Source organism: Chelonoidis abingdonii, chromosome 3 (assembly GCF_003597395.2).
Source record: "Chelonoidis abingdonii isolate Lonesome George chromosome 3, CheloAbing_2.0, whole genome shotgun sequence".
Taxonomy (NCBI): domain Eukaryota; kingdom Metazoa; phylum Chordata; order Testudines; family Testudinidae; genus Chelonoidis; species Chelonoidis abingdonii.
This window is the reverse complement of record NC_133771.1, coordinates 119,666,097-119,685,086: the sequence shown is the minus strand read 5'-3', so window position 1 is coordinate 119,685,086 and position 18,990 is coordinate 119,666,097. Positions and strand designations below refer to the sequence as shown.

General features: G+C 42.0%; 1 protein-coding gene across 1 annotated transcript in view; it reads right to left on the bottom strand.

Moving 5' to 3' along the window:
• ESR1 (estrogen receptor 1) overlaps positions 1-18,172 on the bottom strand; it is a 184,708-nt gene extending 166,536 nt beyond the window's left edge. Inside the window, exon 1 of the mRNA XM_075064048.1 lies at positions 17,674-18,172. Coding sequence (XP_074920149.1) covers positions 17,674-18,107 — 434 coding nt within the window. The 5' untranslated portion in view covers positions 18,108-18,172. The remainder of the gene's footprint in view (positions 1-17,673) is intronic.
• Positions 18,173-18,990: the final 818 nt, after the last annotated feature.

The window sequence follows — 18,990 nt, the reverse complement described above, 5'->3', positions numbered from 1 at the left end:
GACATTTACCCAGAAACACCCGCGACAATAATGATTCAACCCAGAATTCCAAGGGGCGGGGGAGACTGTGGGAACTATGGGATAGCTACAGAAGAGCTACCCACAATGCAACGCTTCAGAAATCGACATTAGCCTCGGAGCATGGACGCACAACGCCGAATTACTGTGCCTAGTGTGGCCACGTGAAATCAAATTTATAATATCAGTTCTATAAAACCGATTTTAGCTAATTCGATATTATCCCGTAGTGTAGACGTGGCCTAAGTCAGCACTGCCTCCATAAAGCCACAAAAGCTCCAACTCCATGCTGACTCTTCATCCAATGCCATTGCCATTGGCACCAGCTCTGACACCTATAACAGACCTGTCCCTTTGTGACGATACCTCTGCCTCGACACCTCAAGTCGAGTCAGAGACCCATTCAGGTACCTTAAAGGAGGAGAGGAAGCACACCTTTCCACAAAAGGAGCTTTAAACAAAAGAAAGAGGAAGCACAATTTCTTTCATCTTTCTTACTTTCCAACACAGGAGAGTTTGAGACTTCTCAAATGGCATAACTGTCACTACTTCTTCACAAACCTCTCTTCACTAATTAACTGAACAAGTCACCATTTTGGATCTCAACGGGAGTTTTGATTTCTCCAAGAATGAGTTGGGAATCACCACATGCTTTACTGCTGCTTGGACTCTGCTACTGCTTGTTCACCTGTTCAGATCTGGGGTCATTCTGAAGTGCCTCTGACACCTTTGGAGATGGGTTTGGAGGGTCCCTCAACTTTACCTTGTATATTTGCACCCCTTTTCTTTTCTCAAATCCAGGTCTCATGGCGGAACATTATTCAGGGTCTACAGCAACTGCTTACATACTTAATGAACAGGACTCTGAAAGCCCTTTTGGAAACTGTGAGACCAGCTCCAGCACTGACCACTGGCACCAATATCCCTTCCAGCAGTGTATTGTCCCTTGGCACTGATGTCTTCACCAGAGCTGATTCCTTACCTAGCACCAATGTAGCCTTCATTACTAGGCACCAGATCCCTCAGATCCGTAGCATTCCTGAGGAATGGGATGAAATCCCCTTTTAGAGGACTCATATGAGTCCCCACTGAAGGAACACACTAATAGTACCTCACCAAGAGACCAAATTGGAGTTTCATGTGTTTTACCTCCTGATGAACAGAGGCAATTCCAGGAACTACAAGGGAGAATGGCTCATGCAAACAGGGATCACAGCACCAGACATATTTGATCCCCTATTTGATATTTTACAGACATATACCAAATAAAATCTGTCTTTCAGCACTGGTCTCCTCAATTTCGCCAAGGAGATCTGGCTGTCACTCTTTTCATTTTTGCCAAGTATGCATCCTATATCTGCCGAAGGACACGTGTTCCTGTTACAGCATCCTCCAGCCAACTCCACAGTAACATTGGCAGTAGAGGTAAGAGCTAAGCAGAGCATCTCATTCCAGCTACACTGACTGAGAGAGATGCTGGACATATTTGACAGAAGGACTTATTCACCTAATTCCTCTGGCCTTTGGGTTGCCAACTATCTGGCCACCATGTCCCACAGTCAACTCTGCCTTGTGGGATGCCATGAGTCTCATCTTGGACTCCCTGCTGGAAGAACAAAGAGAAGCAGCTAAAACTCTTGGCACACTTGCTAGACATGCTCTGGGAGCAGCATAAAACACCTTGGACACAGTGTGAGAGAAATGGCCACAGGAGTTGATCTCAGAAGATAAACATGGCTTAGATCCTTTGGCCTCACACCTACATTAAGGGATGCACACATAGATGTGCTACTACTAAACCTGCTGCTGTTAAATGATGCCAGGAATACAGAAATGGGATTCCTCACCACACAGCCCCCAGCATCACCCTCCAAACGTCAGATTTGAGAGCTTGGTTGAAAGCTGCACATCAATGATTAGGGCACTTTCTTAGGCGGTTGGCGACATGGGTTCATGCACTGCTCCAAATCAGCAGAGTTAATATCCACAGCTGGGTCTCCCATATCCCTCATGAACGCCTTAACAACTGGGTACTGGGTATTGTAGGATGCACACCTGGACGGGGATGGGAGCTGTAGCTCCTAGCTCCCCATTAGTCTGCTAAACTTCTCATTATTCTGCTAAACTCCTGATTTTTTTTTTATTTCCCTTCCATGGTAAATTTCAAAATTCAGCTTTTTGTTCCAAAATTAAACTAAATGATTTTTGAAACTTCCTATGGAGCAAAAATTCCAACTTTTGACTGACTAGCTCAGCATATCTGAAAATCAGGACAAATATATCTCAAGTTGAGCCCTAAAATCAGAGGGCCCTTTTAAATATTTTGGCTTAAGGCTACTATGACACTGATGTTAAAATAATCAAGGGAAAAAGATGAAAAATTGTGATAAGAAAAATTATGTTGCCTTTTCCTATTTCTCATTCCTCTGTCTGTATTTTGACTATTTTTAGATTTCAGGCTCTCCTGGCAAGGATTTGTGTCTTTTCATTTGGATTTGTATGGCAACTATCACAATCATGGGTGCTGAATAAATAATAGTAATAATAAATAATATTCTGGGTATGTTCTCCTTAGTTTTGCCCTTTGTGTTGATGTTAATTAATAAAAAGTTTTGTTTTGTTTTTCACAAATACTTCCAATCTACTGATGTCGTTCTTACAATGACCACGCCAATGGAGAATTAGAGAACTCTTTCTGGCTTCTGTGTCATGGTACTTCATTGAACTTTCCCACCATTTATTGTCTTTGGACAGTAGTGCTCAGCTTTTCTATGAAACTACTGGGATGGGGGAGAGAAAGTTTAACAGAAAAATATTCTTTTTCCAAAGATGCCTGTTTTTCTATAAATGTAGAGACAATCAGTTTTCATCTATTTTTTGGATTATATTTATACTGTAAGTTCCATCCATGCACTTGTGTGTATGGAAACAGTATTACACACCTTGACCAAAGTGTTCAAACTTGGGTATCTAAATTAAGGCTCCTAAAGTAAGATTTAGACACCTACATAAGCAGATTGATTTTCAAAGATAATGAAATCTCATTGAATTCAACTGGGAGTTGCTGGTGCTCAGCATTAGAGCTGGTCAGAACATTTTCGATTAAATGGTTTTTTATCAAAATATACTATTTTGTCAAAGCTGAAGTGTTTTGCAGAGACATACAAAGGACTCTCCAAGAATTTGCAGGGGGAGATGGAGGGAAAAAAAGAACAAAGAAAAAGACAACAAATCAAAAACCAGACCTTTTCCATCTGAAAACAGGAAAATTTATCTATGGCTTGCTTGAAAATTTCTTTTCTTGAAGTAATTAGAGCTAGAGATCCATGGCACTCTGCTCTATGCAGCCTTGGAGGTAGACCAAACCTGTCAGTCAGAGGCAGGGGACTTAAGGCTCCACCTGAGAAACTATCAGTTGAGACACTTCCACAGCCTAGCAAAAACTCAGTATTCTAGATCAGTAAGGAAAATTAAATATCGACTAAATTGAACAATCCTCTGCAGAGCAAGGAATTCCATGAACAACAGGCTTTGAGTGCCAATTAATAATTCAGTATCTTTTCTCAACACACACCCCATTCAGGGTGGGTAGGTTCTGTAGACCTCTCTACTCAAAGAAAGGAAATTGTCAGGCAAGACTCAGACAAATTTTCCTATTCTTACTTGTAATGAGATCCACAGATCCATGACATTGGGATTTTTCTAGCAGTGTCCACTCAAGAGGAGGGAACTCTATACAGTTATGTACAGATGTGAAAGGGGATAATCCTTTCCTCGTACTTATTGTGATGCTACAGCAAGGAGCACCTGTCTACTGAAGGCAGCATCAGATAATGCCTGATATCCAGCTTGTAGAAGTTTGAAAGTGGCATGAACAGATGACAAGGTTGCTGTTTTACAGATTTTCTGGTATGAGACCTGAAATCTTTTGCCTATGAGGATGCCCTGGCTCTCAGGGTGGAGATAAGCTTTCTGACTTCTAAGATTCAATATCTCATCCACCTGAAAATGTAAAATTTTCAAACCTCCTTTCCCTTTCATATTGGATAATAAAATACAATTTGTCAAGCATTTGTCCTTCTGATGTCAGCTGTGTGCTGAAGCTCTTTACTGTGAAGACAGAGTTGGTTCTGAGTACCACTTTAACCTTGTGTGCAGCCCTGAGGCTGTAGCAAAAGAGCTTCTAGCTCAAATACACTGCCAGCAGACATGACTGTCATGAAAAAAGTCATTTTAATGATTAGAAAGTAATGAGACACCTTTGTGAGTGGTTCAAATGGAGGGCCTGTAAAGACAATGAGAACCAGCATGTCAGGATGATGTAGAAGACATGCTGCCCTCATAGAAAAATGCTGGACATGTAGCTAAGATGGAATTCACTATTTTGTCTAGCATCCTTAGTACAGCAAAGCAGCAACTTGACCTTTTAGAGTCTTAACTACCAGGCCTAACCCAAATTCATTTTGAAGAAATTTGAGCATCTGTGGTACTGACGCAGACTGAAAGAGTGTGGGAGTGAGACCCCTGTCCTGGCACAAATTGTTAAAGCTCAACCAGGCAGTGAATACACTAAGATAATAGATTTATTCCTGGAAGCTAAAATTGTGGATATTAGCTGTCTGAATAACCTCTTTGGCTTAAGAGGCTCTGTTCAAAAACAAGGCAGTTAGGCTCAAACTATCTGGATCTTGATGCATGATTGGTTTTTGTAATATCATATCCCTTCTTGATGGAAGGTAGATGGGGAGGTCTTTGTATCGGGTCAAGGACATCAGCGAATCGAGGCTTCCTTGATTAGAATCAGAATACCAAAATTACCAGTGCTGCTTCTCTTCTGATCTGTTCTTTTGCAGTATTTTTGTGAGGAGAGGAAAAGGAATGGAAGGCATGTAAGAGTCTCTTTTGGCCATCCTTGCAACAAGGCATCTGTTGCTGTGGCTCTGCAATCCCACTGAAGACAACAACACTGAAACCTTTAGATTCAGGTGGGAGGCCAACAGATCTATCACAGAGATAGACAACATTTTTTACCAGGAGATGAAACACTTCTAGACATCCATTCTGGATGACCTAACTTTTGCCTGCTGAGCCAGTTGGTTGTAACATTCAATTTTGTCTTGGATGTGAATGGAGCAAATTGACTACAGATTCTTTTTTGACCAAGTCATCATGAGGTGAGCTTCTCTTTGAATGACTGTAGATCTTGTCCCCTTTGTCAATTGATGTATGACATCACTGAGGTGCTGTCTGTCACGATCAGCACTTGAAGTAAGTCCAGATATGGAAGCAGAGCCTTAAGACCATATTGGATTGCTCTGAGGTCTTGCCAGTTTATGCTGTGCTTCCTCTCGTGTTTGGACCAGACTCCTTCGACAGTCCTTGACCAATACTTTCCCCTACACATCCCAGATCACATGTGGAAGGGGCTAGGCAGACCCCCTAAGAAAGGCATGAGGCACACTAAATTTCAAGGCAATCTGAGTAACTGTGAGGATTTTAGAGCAGTAAGAAGAATAATCCTTTTTACAGAAAGGGTTTCTCAACCTTAACTATAGTGGAACTAGCACTCCACTATAATATTAATATGAAACATCTAATTCTTAAGGAGTAAGACTTTCAATGTCTCATTAAAACACAGTATGCAAAATTCTTCACCTGAGCTGGGGAATTTAAGAAATTGGGAAGAGTAGCTCAAAGAATGCATGTCAAAAGAAGGAAACAAGGGGAACCTAAGGGATGGTTTATTGACTCTGTTCTTGTGCAATGGTCCCTCATCTACTTATTCCCATTGATTTCTAGGGCCAGCCTTACTGAATTCACAAGCTATTCTATATTTTTTCCTCATTATTCAACCTGTGGCCTCGTGCCTTATTTATTGCACACTTTTCAAACCCTGCTCTAAAGACAGAACTATGAATTTCCTAATGGACTTTTCCATGGTGCTCACTACTGTAGTATCTTAAGTGCTTCACAAACATTTATACATTTATTCTCACAACATCCCTGTGAAGTTAGATAGTATTGTTATTCTCGTTTTACAGATGGTGAACTGAGGCACAGAGAGGTTAAGGTAAAAAATTAATTTGAATTTTGGGTGCCCAATTTGATGCTTAGAACGTGATTTTTCAGAATATTTAGTAGTGTATAGAACTATATATGTTAAAAGCACAGCTCCCATTGACTTCATTTGCAGCTGTGAGTGCTCAGAACTTCTGCAAATTAGACACCAGTGTCTCAAGCTGTGCATGAAGAACATGAGGAACACACACTTAATGACCACCTGTGAAAAGTCTAGTTTAAGTGATTTGCTCAACATCACATAGGAACTTTCGGCTGATACTGGGATATTATCAAATTCTCCAGGGCAGTACTCAATTGCCTTAACCATCAGACCATCTTTTCTCTTTCTGCAATCCTATGCCTTTTTCACTGCATGTCTTCCAACTTTTGCAACAGATAACATAGGGGTCCTACAGACAACAGCCTCATTCACTACACAAGCCTGATTGATCTGCAAAGCATAGTCCATCCCGTGCACTGAATGATGTAGGGATCCTGTGGAAAAAATAATATATGATCATATAATTAAAGTCAGTACAATATGTATAAGGCTAAGATTTTGTCACTGATATTTTTAGTAAAAGTCAGGGTCAGGTCACAGGCAATAAAGAAGAATTCACGGAAGCCCGTGACCTGTCCCTGACTTTTACTAAAAATATCCATGACAAAATGGGGAGCTGCTGGGCAGCTGCGGGATCCTGGCTGGGAGCTCCAGGGGCCCCATCACCTGTGAGGGCTCGGAACTCCAGGGTCTCCTTCCCCCACAACCAGGAGCTGTGGGGGCTCCCTGCCACCCATGGCAGCCAGGAGCTGTGGAGTACCCCTGCTGCCCACAGCAGCTTGGAGCTTGGGAGGCCCCTGCCGCCTTGGGTGCCAGGGGTACCCACAGCTCCCAGCCACTGGCAGGACCTTACAGCTCCCAGCTGCCTGCAGGCTGAAGTCACAGAGGTCTTTGGAAGTTACGGACTCCATGACTTCCACAACCTCTGTGACAAAACCGTAGCCTTAAATATGGATATCACGAGGGGACCAAATTAAGGTAGTATGGCAAATCTTAAGTCAGACATTTCCTAATTTTTGTGAGCTTGACTTTGCAATCTTAACATTCTATTAATTGTGTCTATTTGCCTAGGGTTCTTTATTTAAAAAGTAATTGAAAACCAGAAATTCTACTTGTGGAATCATATTGACACCTACATGGGACATCAGATCCATTGCACAGACCTCTGCCATTTGGCTAACGAAATAACTGACAACACTAGTAGGTCATCATTCTCCACGTAGGACCAACACTAAAGGGAGATGAAATATACATTTTGCCAATGGGTTTCACAGATATTTGCTGACAGCAGAAGAATGGTGAGACTCACTCAAGAAGCTTGGTTTCCATTCCAGGCTCTGGAAGAGTGTATTCTAGTGGGGACAGACCCAATAGTATCCCTGTTCCCCCCAAATCTGACTCCTGTATTCTCCAGCCTGAACCTGTCCCAAGTCCTGCCTCTTCCTCCCCTCAGCAACTCATCCCAGTGCCCTTGCTCACCCAGTCCAGGTTTCGCTCTCCATGTCCCCTGTCAAAGTCCCAGACTCCTTCCTGCTTCTCATCCAAAATTAGTCTTTCCACCCACCCACCCCCACACCAGCTCCTAGCTCTCAGTCACCTTACCCAGTCAGTCACAGTCTCCTCACCTGATCTCCTATTCCCAGTTTTCACCCCACCCCACTCACAGTCTCTCTTCCCTCGCCCCCCACACTCCTTGTACCAATCTAGTCTCTACTCTCTCTCTCTGTTCCACTGCCCAGTCCACCTCTTGACTTCTCTGCATTTGAGTCAGGCTGCTTTCTCATGCTGGCTGGGCCAGCAGGAGGGTCCTTAAGAGTACAAGAGAGACAGTCTTCCAGATACCAGTTTCTGTGCCTGACACCACAATGACCTGCATCAGCCAGGAGCAGTAATTGCAGTGAAAGTCCTGCACAGCCCAGCTGCCGTGGGATGGAGCATGCTCAGTCGCTCTGTTGGGGTGATGCATACACAGTCCAGTCAGCATATAGGAGCCGTGAGGTGATGCAGCATGCTCTGTGCAGATGAAATCTTCAGAGAATCTAACTGGCAAACTCTAACAAATGTCTACTGAGTACATTCAAATTGAGATTTTTAAGAGGCGTATAACTTGGCCAAATTTGGGCAGGATTTCCTGGGAAAAGCAAAAAAGCACATCCCTGACACTAGGGTGACCTCCCAATGCCAAACTGTTCTACAGCATGGAGGAACTAGAGTGTCTCAATTTTAAACAGCAAAGAGTCCTGTGGCACCTTATAGACTAACAGACAGATCCAGATCCAGACTAACACGGCTAGCCCTCTGATACTCAATTTTAAACAAAATACAAAACACAAACAAGACTATTTCAATACAGGCAAAACAAGGTATTTTCCCATTATTCTCAGAAACACCTGAGCCATTTTGGCTGAAACTTAAAAAAAGAAAAAAATCAACTTGAGACAGACACCTGGCACAGAAAATTTCAGCCTGAACACTTTTAAGCTGACAAAATTATAAGCAACTGAAAAGTGGGTCTTAAAATGGGAAGTGTAGGGCAACCTTAAGTATAGGCAGCACTACCAATTCACTGTGTCCATAAGAACAGTGAAATTTACCTTCAAGACATTTGTGAAAAATTCTCTTTGTAGTATTCTCTGATGTGTTTCCTATTTCCTTCAGCTTGTTTGTTATACTTGTAACTTGGACCAGCAAGAAACAGCAATAATAAACATTCACTCAGGCACCCAGTCTTAGCAACATTTGGCTTCCTTGACTGGCCCTGTGCATGCCTCGTGGACACTCCTACACCTGTTCGAAGTGTACTGATTCTCACATGCTTATCATAAAGAACAACCAGGTACATAGTTTTATGTTGCATCTCCTTTAATTTGGCTTTTTATCACACAACCGTTTTCCATTAAACATGTCTGAATCATCCTCTCAGTCTTTGAAGATTCAGCTGAATTTGCAACTCTGGGATTGGCGTGCATATCCCTACTACTGATATCAATGAGGACAGCAGCCCACAAGAAAATGGGACAGAAGTTCTCATAGGGGATGAAACAAAGAGAGAAATATTTCTCTATCTATATATTTTAAGTTTAAAATAATCCACACTGTGCACTCTATTTCCAGGTAATAAAAGAGCTACAGGAATTTACACATTAGTGGCATGCACATTTTTTCTTGCTTATATTAATCATTTTTGCTTATGGAGGGATACTATGGCTTTGTCTATATTGCGAGCTAGGACTGTGATTCCCTGCTCATGTACAGATACTCACAGTAGCTCAGTGAGAAGTAGTGCATATATAAATAGTACTGTAGTTGTGGTAGCATGGGCAGCAGCAGTAGAGACACGGCTCTGCTGTGCCAAGGACATACCCACAGTTTTCACACAGGTTTGTACTCAACACAGCTCAGTAATGCCTCCATTGCTGCTACCTAGTTCATAGTGTAGACAAACCCTATATAAAGGGAAGTAAATAGATAGAGCTGTCCTTCAGTGTATTAGCTACCCAAATTATGATTGGAGTTGGCACATCTGCTCCAAGCACACCTACGTATTCTTTGCAACTGCTACAGTCATTTTAAGGGAACACTCCTGATACAAAGGATTCTGTGGCACATGGTTTGAAACAGGGATCTAACTGTTAGGTTCAAAGTATAACCAAAACATAAACATGGGTCACTTATTTTAATTTATTTTTTTTGAACACCAGGAGCTTGAATCACAAAGAAACTTGAGTGTTGCCGCACCTAACTTTTAGGCTTCCTGATGCCTAGATGAAATTCACAATCCTGAGTTAGCAGACCATACTCCCTATACAATGCATGGAGAAAGTAAGGCACCTAAGAATGGAATTCACAAAAGTCAGCATACTTAGCCACCTAAGCTAGACAGTAGGAAACACCAAAGAGAGAGGTGGGGCTTAGTGGGGCACACAATCTGTTCCAGGTTCCCTCCTGGGAGACCTTGGGCCCTGAATAATATTGCTGCATTCACCTCTCCTGCTACTGCCATTTTAACTTCCTACTCACTTTACTGTCAGATCACCTGTTTCTAGTGCTGGGACCAAATCTTCTGCCACTTTGTTACCCTGCCACTTCTTAACTGAATTTGCCATGCGATTGTACAGTGAATTATAGGACATCCACACGCCAGATTGTGCTTCAAAATCCTGTGGTGGCTGGAGCAAATCAACACTGAAGCAGCCAGCAATGGAAAAGGCAGTGTATTCAGGCTGAGCACAGGCACAGCTGTGTCATACAGCAGCTAACAAGGAAGAGCCTTACCAGTTCCAAGGAAACAAGGAAAAAAAGCAGGTTTTGCTAAAACTACTTGGGACATTAGGACCAATTTACTTGCTACTTGCAAGTATGGCACATGGATGTTGAGTGATACTTATAAACACAAAAGGAATTTACTCTCAAACGGGGAGGGATCCTCTCCCAGTAGAATTAGGGTGACCAGATGTTAAGGGGGAAATATCAGGACTGCCGCAGGGGGGTGGTTTTGTTTGGGTTTTTTTATACTCATCTGTCCGGGAGTTCGGCGGCAATTCGGTGGAGAGTCCTTCAGTCGCGGTTGTCTTCGGCAGTATTTCGGCTGCAGGTAATAAACCTACCCGCCAAAGACAGAAGCACTTACCGCCGAAATACTACCAAAGACTGTCCGCGACTAAGGGACTCTTCACTGAATTGCTGTCGAAGACCAGGAAACAAAATATTGGGACAAATGGCTTCCCGACCATACTCTGGACATGGGACAAACTCCTCAAAATTGGGACGTCTGGTCACTCTAAGTAGAATTGAATGGAGTTATTCTAAATTTACATGAGCAGAGCAGAATCAGACTCAGTGCTTTTAAACTCAGTATAGTCTCCAGCAAACACATGCACATTCACGTTACTTGCTGCTGATATTAACTGGACACATAGTTGCTCTCCTACACTGCTGATGCCTTCTAGCTCTTTCTGCATTTCCTTTTCTGAGGATTTTCTTTCTAGGAGAGGAAAATGCTGCCCCCCTTAACAAAAACATTTAATTTTCTCCTGTTGCTGTTAGGCTCCAACTGCTAATCAAAACTGCAACTGCCCTATTTATTGCCATTATTCACATCCATAAAACCATGGAACTTAAACATGTAACCCTTCTGCCAGGTGTTGTTGGCTGCAGAAAGGATCAGGTTCAAATATCCGGGTGTTCCTCTTAAAACTAAATACTACCAGCTCCAGCTCCTGAAATCTTGGAAGAACTAAATACATTCCCTGTATGCCTTGAATGGGCAATATTTCCCCTCTCGCGAGCACTGAGTCTGTGTATATAACAAAGAAAACTTCACTGGGGGAAAAGAAATACAACATTATTTTGGGACAAGACAACACCTGTATGTTTAAATGAATAATAAGTAAAATACCAGCCCCTCAGCATCTTAGGAGTAGCCGTTTGCCTCAGTTTGGTGCAACAGTCCAAAAGACATATGTTGTTTTAATAATAATAATTGGAGACATACCAATCTCCTAGAACTGGAAGGGACCTTGAAAGGTCATCAAGTCCAGCTCCCTGCCTTCACTAACAGGACCAATTTTTGCCCCAGATCCCTAAGTGGTCCCCTCAAGGATTAAACTCACAACCCTGGGTTTAGCAGGCCAATGCTCAAATCACTGAGCTATCCCTCCCCTACTCCTCACTTCTTCCTCTTCCCCTTCCATGCTCTCTACCCACGTTTGTGATCAGTAGTTACTGAAGTCTCACAGCCCAGGAATGCACTCAGGCAGGTCCATCTTCTGCCCCTAGGCAAAAGAGCTATCTGGCTTCCATCGAGAGACATCTTGCTACTGCCCCTGTATCATCTCTTGCCATGCCACCGCCTCTATTGGTGATGTCATCTCTGTGCCATCACCTTTAACTGCCTCTGCATCACCCCTCTCCACCACATTTAGCCATGATGCTGTCTCTGCAGCGTGATCTCTTGCCATGCTGCCACTTCTAGTTCTGATGCCATCTCTGTGAGATCATCTCTCACCATGCCACTGCCTCTAATTCCAATGCTGCCTTTGTGCAGCCATCCGTTACTGTGGTTCTTCGAGATGCTGTAGTCAGTGTGGATCCCACCGTAGGTGAACATGAGCCCCGTGTACACAAGACCAGATTTTTTAAAACAGCAGGGGCTACACAAGTACCCTGTGCCGCCTCATGCTCCTGTGTAAGGAAACAAAGGGCATTGCAGATACATTCCGTAATCCATGGCAATATCTTTTGAGATGAGAGAGCTTGGCCTTTTGAAAGCCCAGCTATAGCCAGAAATAGATGAGTTGACAGTCTGAATGGTTTTGTCCTGTCAATATTCTAAAACAGAGTCCTTGATACATCTAGTTTGTGTAACTTCTTTTCTCTCTCAATGCTAAATATGGTTTCAGGAAGAATCCTGGTAAATTGACGGATTGCTTCATACGAAATTCAAAGACCACTTTGGGGATAAGTTTCCAGTAAGGTCTCGCGCTGCCTTGTCCCTGTGGAATGCTGAAGGGGAGGTTCAGCCAAAAGCGCCTGAAGCACACTCACTGTTCTGGCTGAAGTAACAGCTACTAGGAAGATCATCTTCAGAGTGAAGTGGTGTAAGAAACATCCTGAAAGGCTCAAAAGGAGACTTCACAAGTCTCAGGAGGACTGTGCTGATGTCCCAGGCAGGACTCAGTTCTCTGACTGGGGGGTAAGTGTGTAGCAGCCCTTTAAGGAATTTTGATACTGTGGGGTAAGAGAAGACTAAGCATGATTGCACAGCTGGGTGACGTGCCAACATCGATGTAAAGTGGATTTTAATAAAGCTGAGAAAAAGACCAACCTGCTAGAGGTGTAGTAGGTAGTCAAGAATCTTCAGTCTTGAGGACTGAATTATGGGCAGCTCAGAGAGACCTAAACCTATTGAGGACCTCTCATTTTGAAAAGTGCATTTTTATGGTAGACATCTTCCTGCTTTTTATCAGGATTTCCTGGACCTGTAGGGAGCAGTCCCTATCCATAGTCCTCAGGCACACTGACTTCAGGTCTGGATGGAGCATTTAGTTGGGGTTCTGTGAGATCAGATCCAGTCTGTCTGGGAGCTAGATGAGACGCTGAATGGAAGAACTGCCTCAGCCAACATGGAAGTACTGGAATGATCATGGTTTTAGCTTTTTTTATCTTGGAAATCAGCCTCAGAATCAGGGAAATTGGTAGAAAGGAGCATAATAAGCCTCTGATCCACTGATGAAGGAAGGCATCCAATAGTGACTCTGTACTCAGGCTTCTCCTAGAGTAAAAGTTCTGACATTTTGTATTGTCCTTGGTGGCAAACAAGTCTATTGCGGGGGATCCCCACTGATTGACTAGCTCTTCTGTGATGGATCTGTGCAAGGACTATTCATGGATGATCACTGATTGCCTGCTCAAGAAGCCTGTTAAGTTATTGCTGACTCCTGGGAGACAAAGGGTCATTGGAGTTACCCTGTTCTGATGGCGCCAATTCCAGAGGTCAAGGACTTCCAGGCAAATGGGTGTGGAGCACTCACCTCCTTTCTTATTTATGTCATGCATGGCTGTCATGATGTTTGTGAAGATATGCACGATTGAGTTTTGGCGGCCCAGTAGGAATATTATGTATGGCACTCTCACAGTTCTGAGTTCTAGGATATTTATCTGTAGCTCCATGTCACTCAGGAACCAGGATTCCTGGATTTGTAAATTGCCCAAGTGAGCTCCCCAGTCTGTCCACAATTAATGGCTTTGTCAGGGGATGGAATGAAAAGGGAACTCCTTTCTGTATGTTTGAGTTCTAACCTCCAGCCAGCCCTCCTATGATAGGATGGGGTACTAAGATCTTCTTGTGTATTGGCTGTTTCACAGAAGAACAGACTTAAAGGGGTCACCGATGAAGTCTGGCAAGCGGTAAGAAAGCTCAGGAGGGTTGTGGGTGCACTGCCCTTTATGCTCTTTCAGAGGAGCACAAGAGGCATGGGGCACCTGAGCAGCCCCAGTGGGCACTGTTATTAAAAACAACCCAACCTTGAGTGCGTGGGGCATATGTGCACCTAGAGTGGAACCCACACTGACACATACTCAAATAAAAACTAGTAGATAGATATCTTAGGTACTTGTATAGCCCCCATCACCATAAAATTAGAGCACATCACAATCTCTAATGGATTTATTCTAACAAAACCCTTATAACATAGGGAAGCATGGTGCCATCCTTCCTCTATCAGCCATTTTTGCACAATTGACAGGGACAGGAGGACAGGCTCTATAATCAGAACCATTCCTAGTCTTCAGGACATAACATCAGCATTCCTATATTACAGATGCCTAACACCAACTGTGAAATCAAAAGGAAACTTTCCACAGAAAAGAGACTACTATGTGGGTATTCCCTTATATGAGAGCATACAACTCTATATTTAAAAAGAAAAGGAAACATTTTGTCCTTGGATTTTGTATATACTGTAGTACTTTTTAAAATTCTGCTCCCTATATAAACAGCCGTAAGGCTTAGCCACTGAAGTCATTGGAGCTATAGAAAACAGCTTAGAATAGCAGGGTCAGCACTCTTTTTCCAAATTCTGATACCCTGAGTGGGGATTTACAAACTCCACTAGGATGGGGATCAACGTATCTTTGTCATTTTTTTTGGACTGCTTTAGGCAAGTGTTAAGAACGTGATCACATTGATGGGAAACAGCCAAGAGACTTTTTTTAACAATTCAGCCTTAATAAGCGTTGGAGATATTACACATCTGCAAAATTAAACAGATACTTTATCCATATACTCTAGGTTTGAGGCACCAGAAAACATTCCAGCTCCATTTGAGAAAGACAGAGAGTGTTAGTGATGCACAGATGCTTTTTCACAGTATGCTTCCTCTAGTGTATTGACTTCACTTGGTCTTGTGTTTTGCTACTGACAAATAAGTGGCTCCATAATCGACTGGATACTAGGTCCAATCTGGTTTTGTGTGAGCTTGTGCTGAATTTGGAGCCAGTTTCCTAGCCAGACAGCAGGCAAACAAGTTTTTATATCTGACCCTTAGAGGGTGCAAGGCCCGTAGAGTAACCCTTTTAGTTTACTAATAGGTCAACAGAAAGGAATGAATCTGTTGCTGTCTATGGTGATTTACAAGCGTTAAGTTAGCCACTGGAGGGCTCCTCTGGTGTTTCCTGAATGAGACAGAAACGTATTGCAAAGTACAGTGAAAATTTTTATACCAAAATCTCATATAAAAACTGAGATTGCCTGAAGTCATTTTCTTAGTTGATAGCAAGATACTCATACACATAAAATACAAAATACAATATTTCATGAAAATACATAGTAATATTTGATAAATCAAGTACTGAAAAAAGCGAAAGGACAATAAAACATGCACAAATTCTAAGAAAATTAAAAGATTAACCACAGCTACTCCTCACTTATGATTTGAACGTACTACCTTTGTAAGATAAGAAAAGATAGTATCCAGTACTAGACATACAGTATGTCACAGCATGCCGTGAAATTCAGAGGAACTGTTTTTCAATGGAAATGTATTGAAAAACACATGGAAAAATTAATAAATAAATCAAATATAAGTGATACTGAATTCATACACAGATCTATCTGTATACATGCAAAATGTCATGCTAATTAAATATAATATAATTTGTATTTAACTTCTGCAATAAGAGAGTGAGGAGGAGGAGGAGGAAAATTTCTAACATTTTAACCACATGTTAAAGTGGGAGAGTGCGTGGCAGAATACACCTTCATCTCCTACTTATCGTAAGTAATTATTAAATAGTTACTGGCCCAGCTGATTTGGCTCCAGGGAATGCATTTGCATCCCTAAACCATAATGTTATTGTGATGCTCCATTGCAAATATTGTGTCTCTCCAAGACAATCATACAACACTATTACACCAAAGGACTAAATTCTGCTCTCCTTACTCATCTAATCCCATTGAAGACAATAGGACAACTGAAATGAGTAAAGCAAACTGGAGTTGTGTGGAATTTGTGCCCTCTACCGCCTTTTTGGAAATGCCTGCACTTTAACTCCTGATTTTATCTTTAAATATCTTCATAAATTGAGCACTATTAAAATTATTTTATTTGCTGGGATATTTGTGATTTGGTCCATGCCCAAGAGGAAAAAAGAGCTACAGTTTAGGGTTTTCAGGCCAATATCCTATCAAGTACAGCCCTACAGTGATAGAAACAGCTCAAGTCACCACCGTGGCTGTCAATGTGAGACAATCAGTACAGACTATCTGATACACAAATCCTTCACAAAACTTCAATCTTCCTCTCTGATTAGTGGCCTGATTCTTATTCGTACTGAGTATTATTTTACTGTCCAATAGAGTTAGGGTGCAGGAAGCTGGCCTTAAATATTACACACAGTAATTTTTCCTAAGCTGCAGTTTGTTGCTCAGACCTCCCAGATAACTGAGACAGAGCCACAGATTAAGGGGGGGAAATCACCTTTAACATAACCCAGCACAATATCCTGCAAAATGTTGCTACCAAACGTTAAAATTCGTGAGAGAGTGGATATAGGGGCGTTGCATTCCTGGTATTTTCCCAATAAAGAAAAAATACATTTTCATTTCATCGCGGAGATTTATTTATTTATTTTGCGGGTGGGGTATTTTATTTTTAAATTGAAAATGAGGAAGGAGAGCTGATAAAAACCTTGGCATCTCTTAAAGATGTTTTATATATTCTATGCCATCTAAAAGTTCTCTGCAGCCACATTCCACCACCTAATCCGAAAAAAGTACTGAAATGCATCTACAACTTCAAAAATATTAATGCAGTACTCCCACATAGAACATTTTTATAGAAGTGTTCCATTAAGGAACACAAGAAGCTACAGAGAAAAGAAAGTAAAAATATCGTCTTTTAATAAAATGTGCTAGTTTAGGGAAATAATATCTCCTTATCTCTCTCCAATCAAATATGCATTTCAGGTATGAGGCATTTATTGCCACTCCTAAAGGCTCTGTATGGTTGAAATGCTGTTTGTCATTAAGTCGACTATAACAGTTTTGCTAAGAAGGACACTGAGTTTCTGAACAGCTTCTCGTCTAAGCCACCCATAGCATTTTACAGGCAGCCAGAGGAAAGAGCCTCTTGCTACAGACTCAAACTATCACTTACACCAGGTCTGAAGTTAACCAAAGGTAGTGGAGAAATCCCTTCTAGTGTATTTCAGACTCTCATTTTTCTTTAATGTGGTTTTTGCTCGTTTTCCATTCTTTTGCAGATTATTATTTTAGGCTTGTTTTTCCTAGGTCACATTCATGTTCATTATCAGACTTATTTTTCATATACGTACACTTTCTAACATTTACAGCAACAATTACTCAACAGTCACAACAGCTGTTTTGTTTACTCCACACTATCATTTACAGTCTAATTATTCACTGGTGACTCAATTGATCAAACTACATGGCCATTTATACAGAGACAATTCTGCGTGCTTCTCTACATCCTACTTTGCATATCCTGTTAAAATAAATCACATGTAAGATTTACCTGTAGAAAGTTGGGGGGCCAGCTTCTCTCATCCCAAAGCTGCTCTGATCGTTTTCAAGGTAGTAAGGTACCTGTTGGCTGTGGTGATGGATGAAGGGCGAGAGCTGTGGCGCAGTTTGTAAGAATACCACGGGGCTTGGAGGGACATTGTTCAGCGAATGAAACCCTCCCAGACTGCTGGACCCAAATGATTCAGAAGCAGGGGCATAACTGAGGCTAGTAGAGCTGTACACTGGAGCGGCAGTGGCAAAGTCATACGTGGTGCCTTCTGGGTAGTTAAAAACCCCTGTCTTGTTGCTCTCCACGTACATCTCACTGAGCGACCGATCCAGAGGAATCTTCAGCTGAGGTCTGCTCAAAGTCTCCAGTTCAGTGCCTTGAATCTGGTGCAGCAGGGCAACACCAGAGGTTTTGGTATGAAGGGTCATGGTCATTGTTAATGGCAGCAAGCAATTGGCATGTCTGTTTTTACTGTCAGCAGAGGGATCAACAGCTGATAGTCCACCTGAAAAAAGAGCAGAACCTGGTGTCAGCCTTGGCAAAAATCATGTTAAGGAAGCACTGCACAGGTATTCAGCTGGTCTCAGCAAGGACAAGAATACAATCCAATGCAGCATGAGCAGTGAGAAAATGCTCTCTTTCTCTCTCCCTGTCTCCCTCTCTCTCTAACTTTTAAGTACTCCTCATCTGAGCTAATATGCATTACAAAGGTGCTGGCCATAGGCCAAGAACTCTTGCCTTGCGCTGACATTGGTTTAAACATCTCTTCAGAAACAATTAGTTTTGGAGTGATACCAAATAATTGTTCCACTAAACTTTACTCCTATTAGTTGTTTAATTTTTCACTTCATGGGGTCCTGCTGCTCTAGGGTGGCTAAGGGAAAACTGCTTATACCAAACTAGGAAGACTAGTCCAGTGGTCAGTAAGCTTGCTGCTTTTATGCCCCCGTCAGGCTCCAATCTATCTCTGTTTATCTCTACTCCTGTTTGATTCATTTTCATGTTTGCTAGAAATATGTAATGTGTACATTGTAATGACCCTGAGTAGGACTACGCTGTAACTGAGATATGGCAGAGCAGAGTATGTGTGTGAGTTTGTGCAGCCAGTCAGTCAGTAAAACTCTGTTTAACAGAAATCAATGGATGTGTTCTATCTATGTAGGAGAAAAGTCATATATAAATGTGCTAAATTATAATGATTCCTGGTATTTATCTGAAGTGTAAAAAGTAATATGAAAAGGCAGGGGAAACCTTTAGTTAAATTTTTCTGTACATTTCTCCCTACTTCTTGTTCAGCATGTAAAATCAGAGCAACAT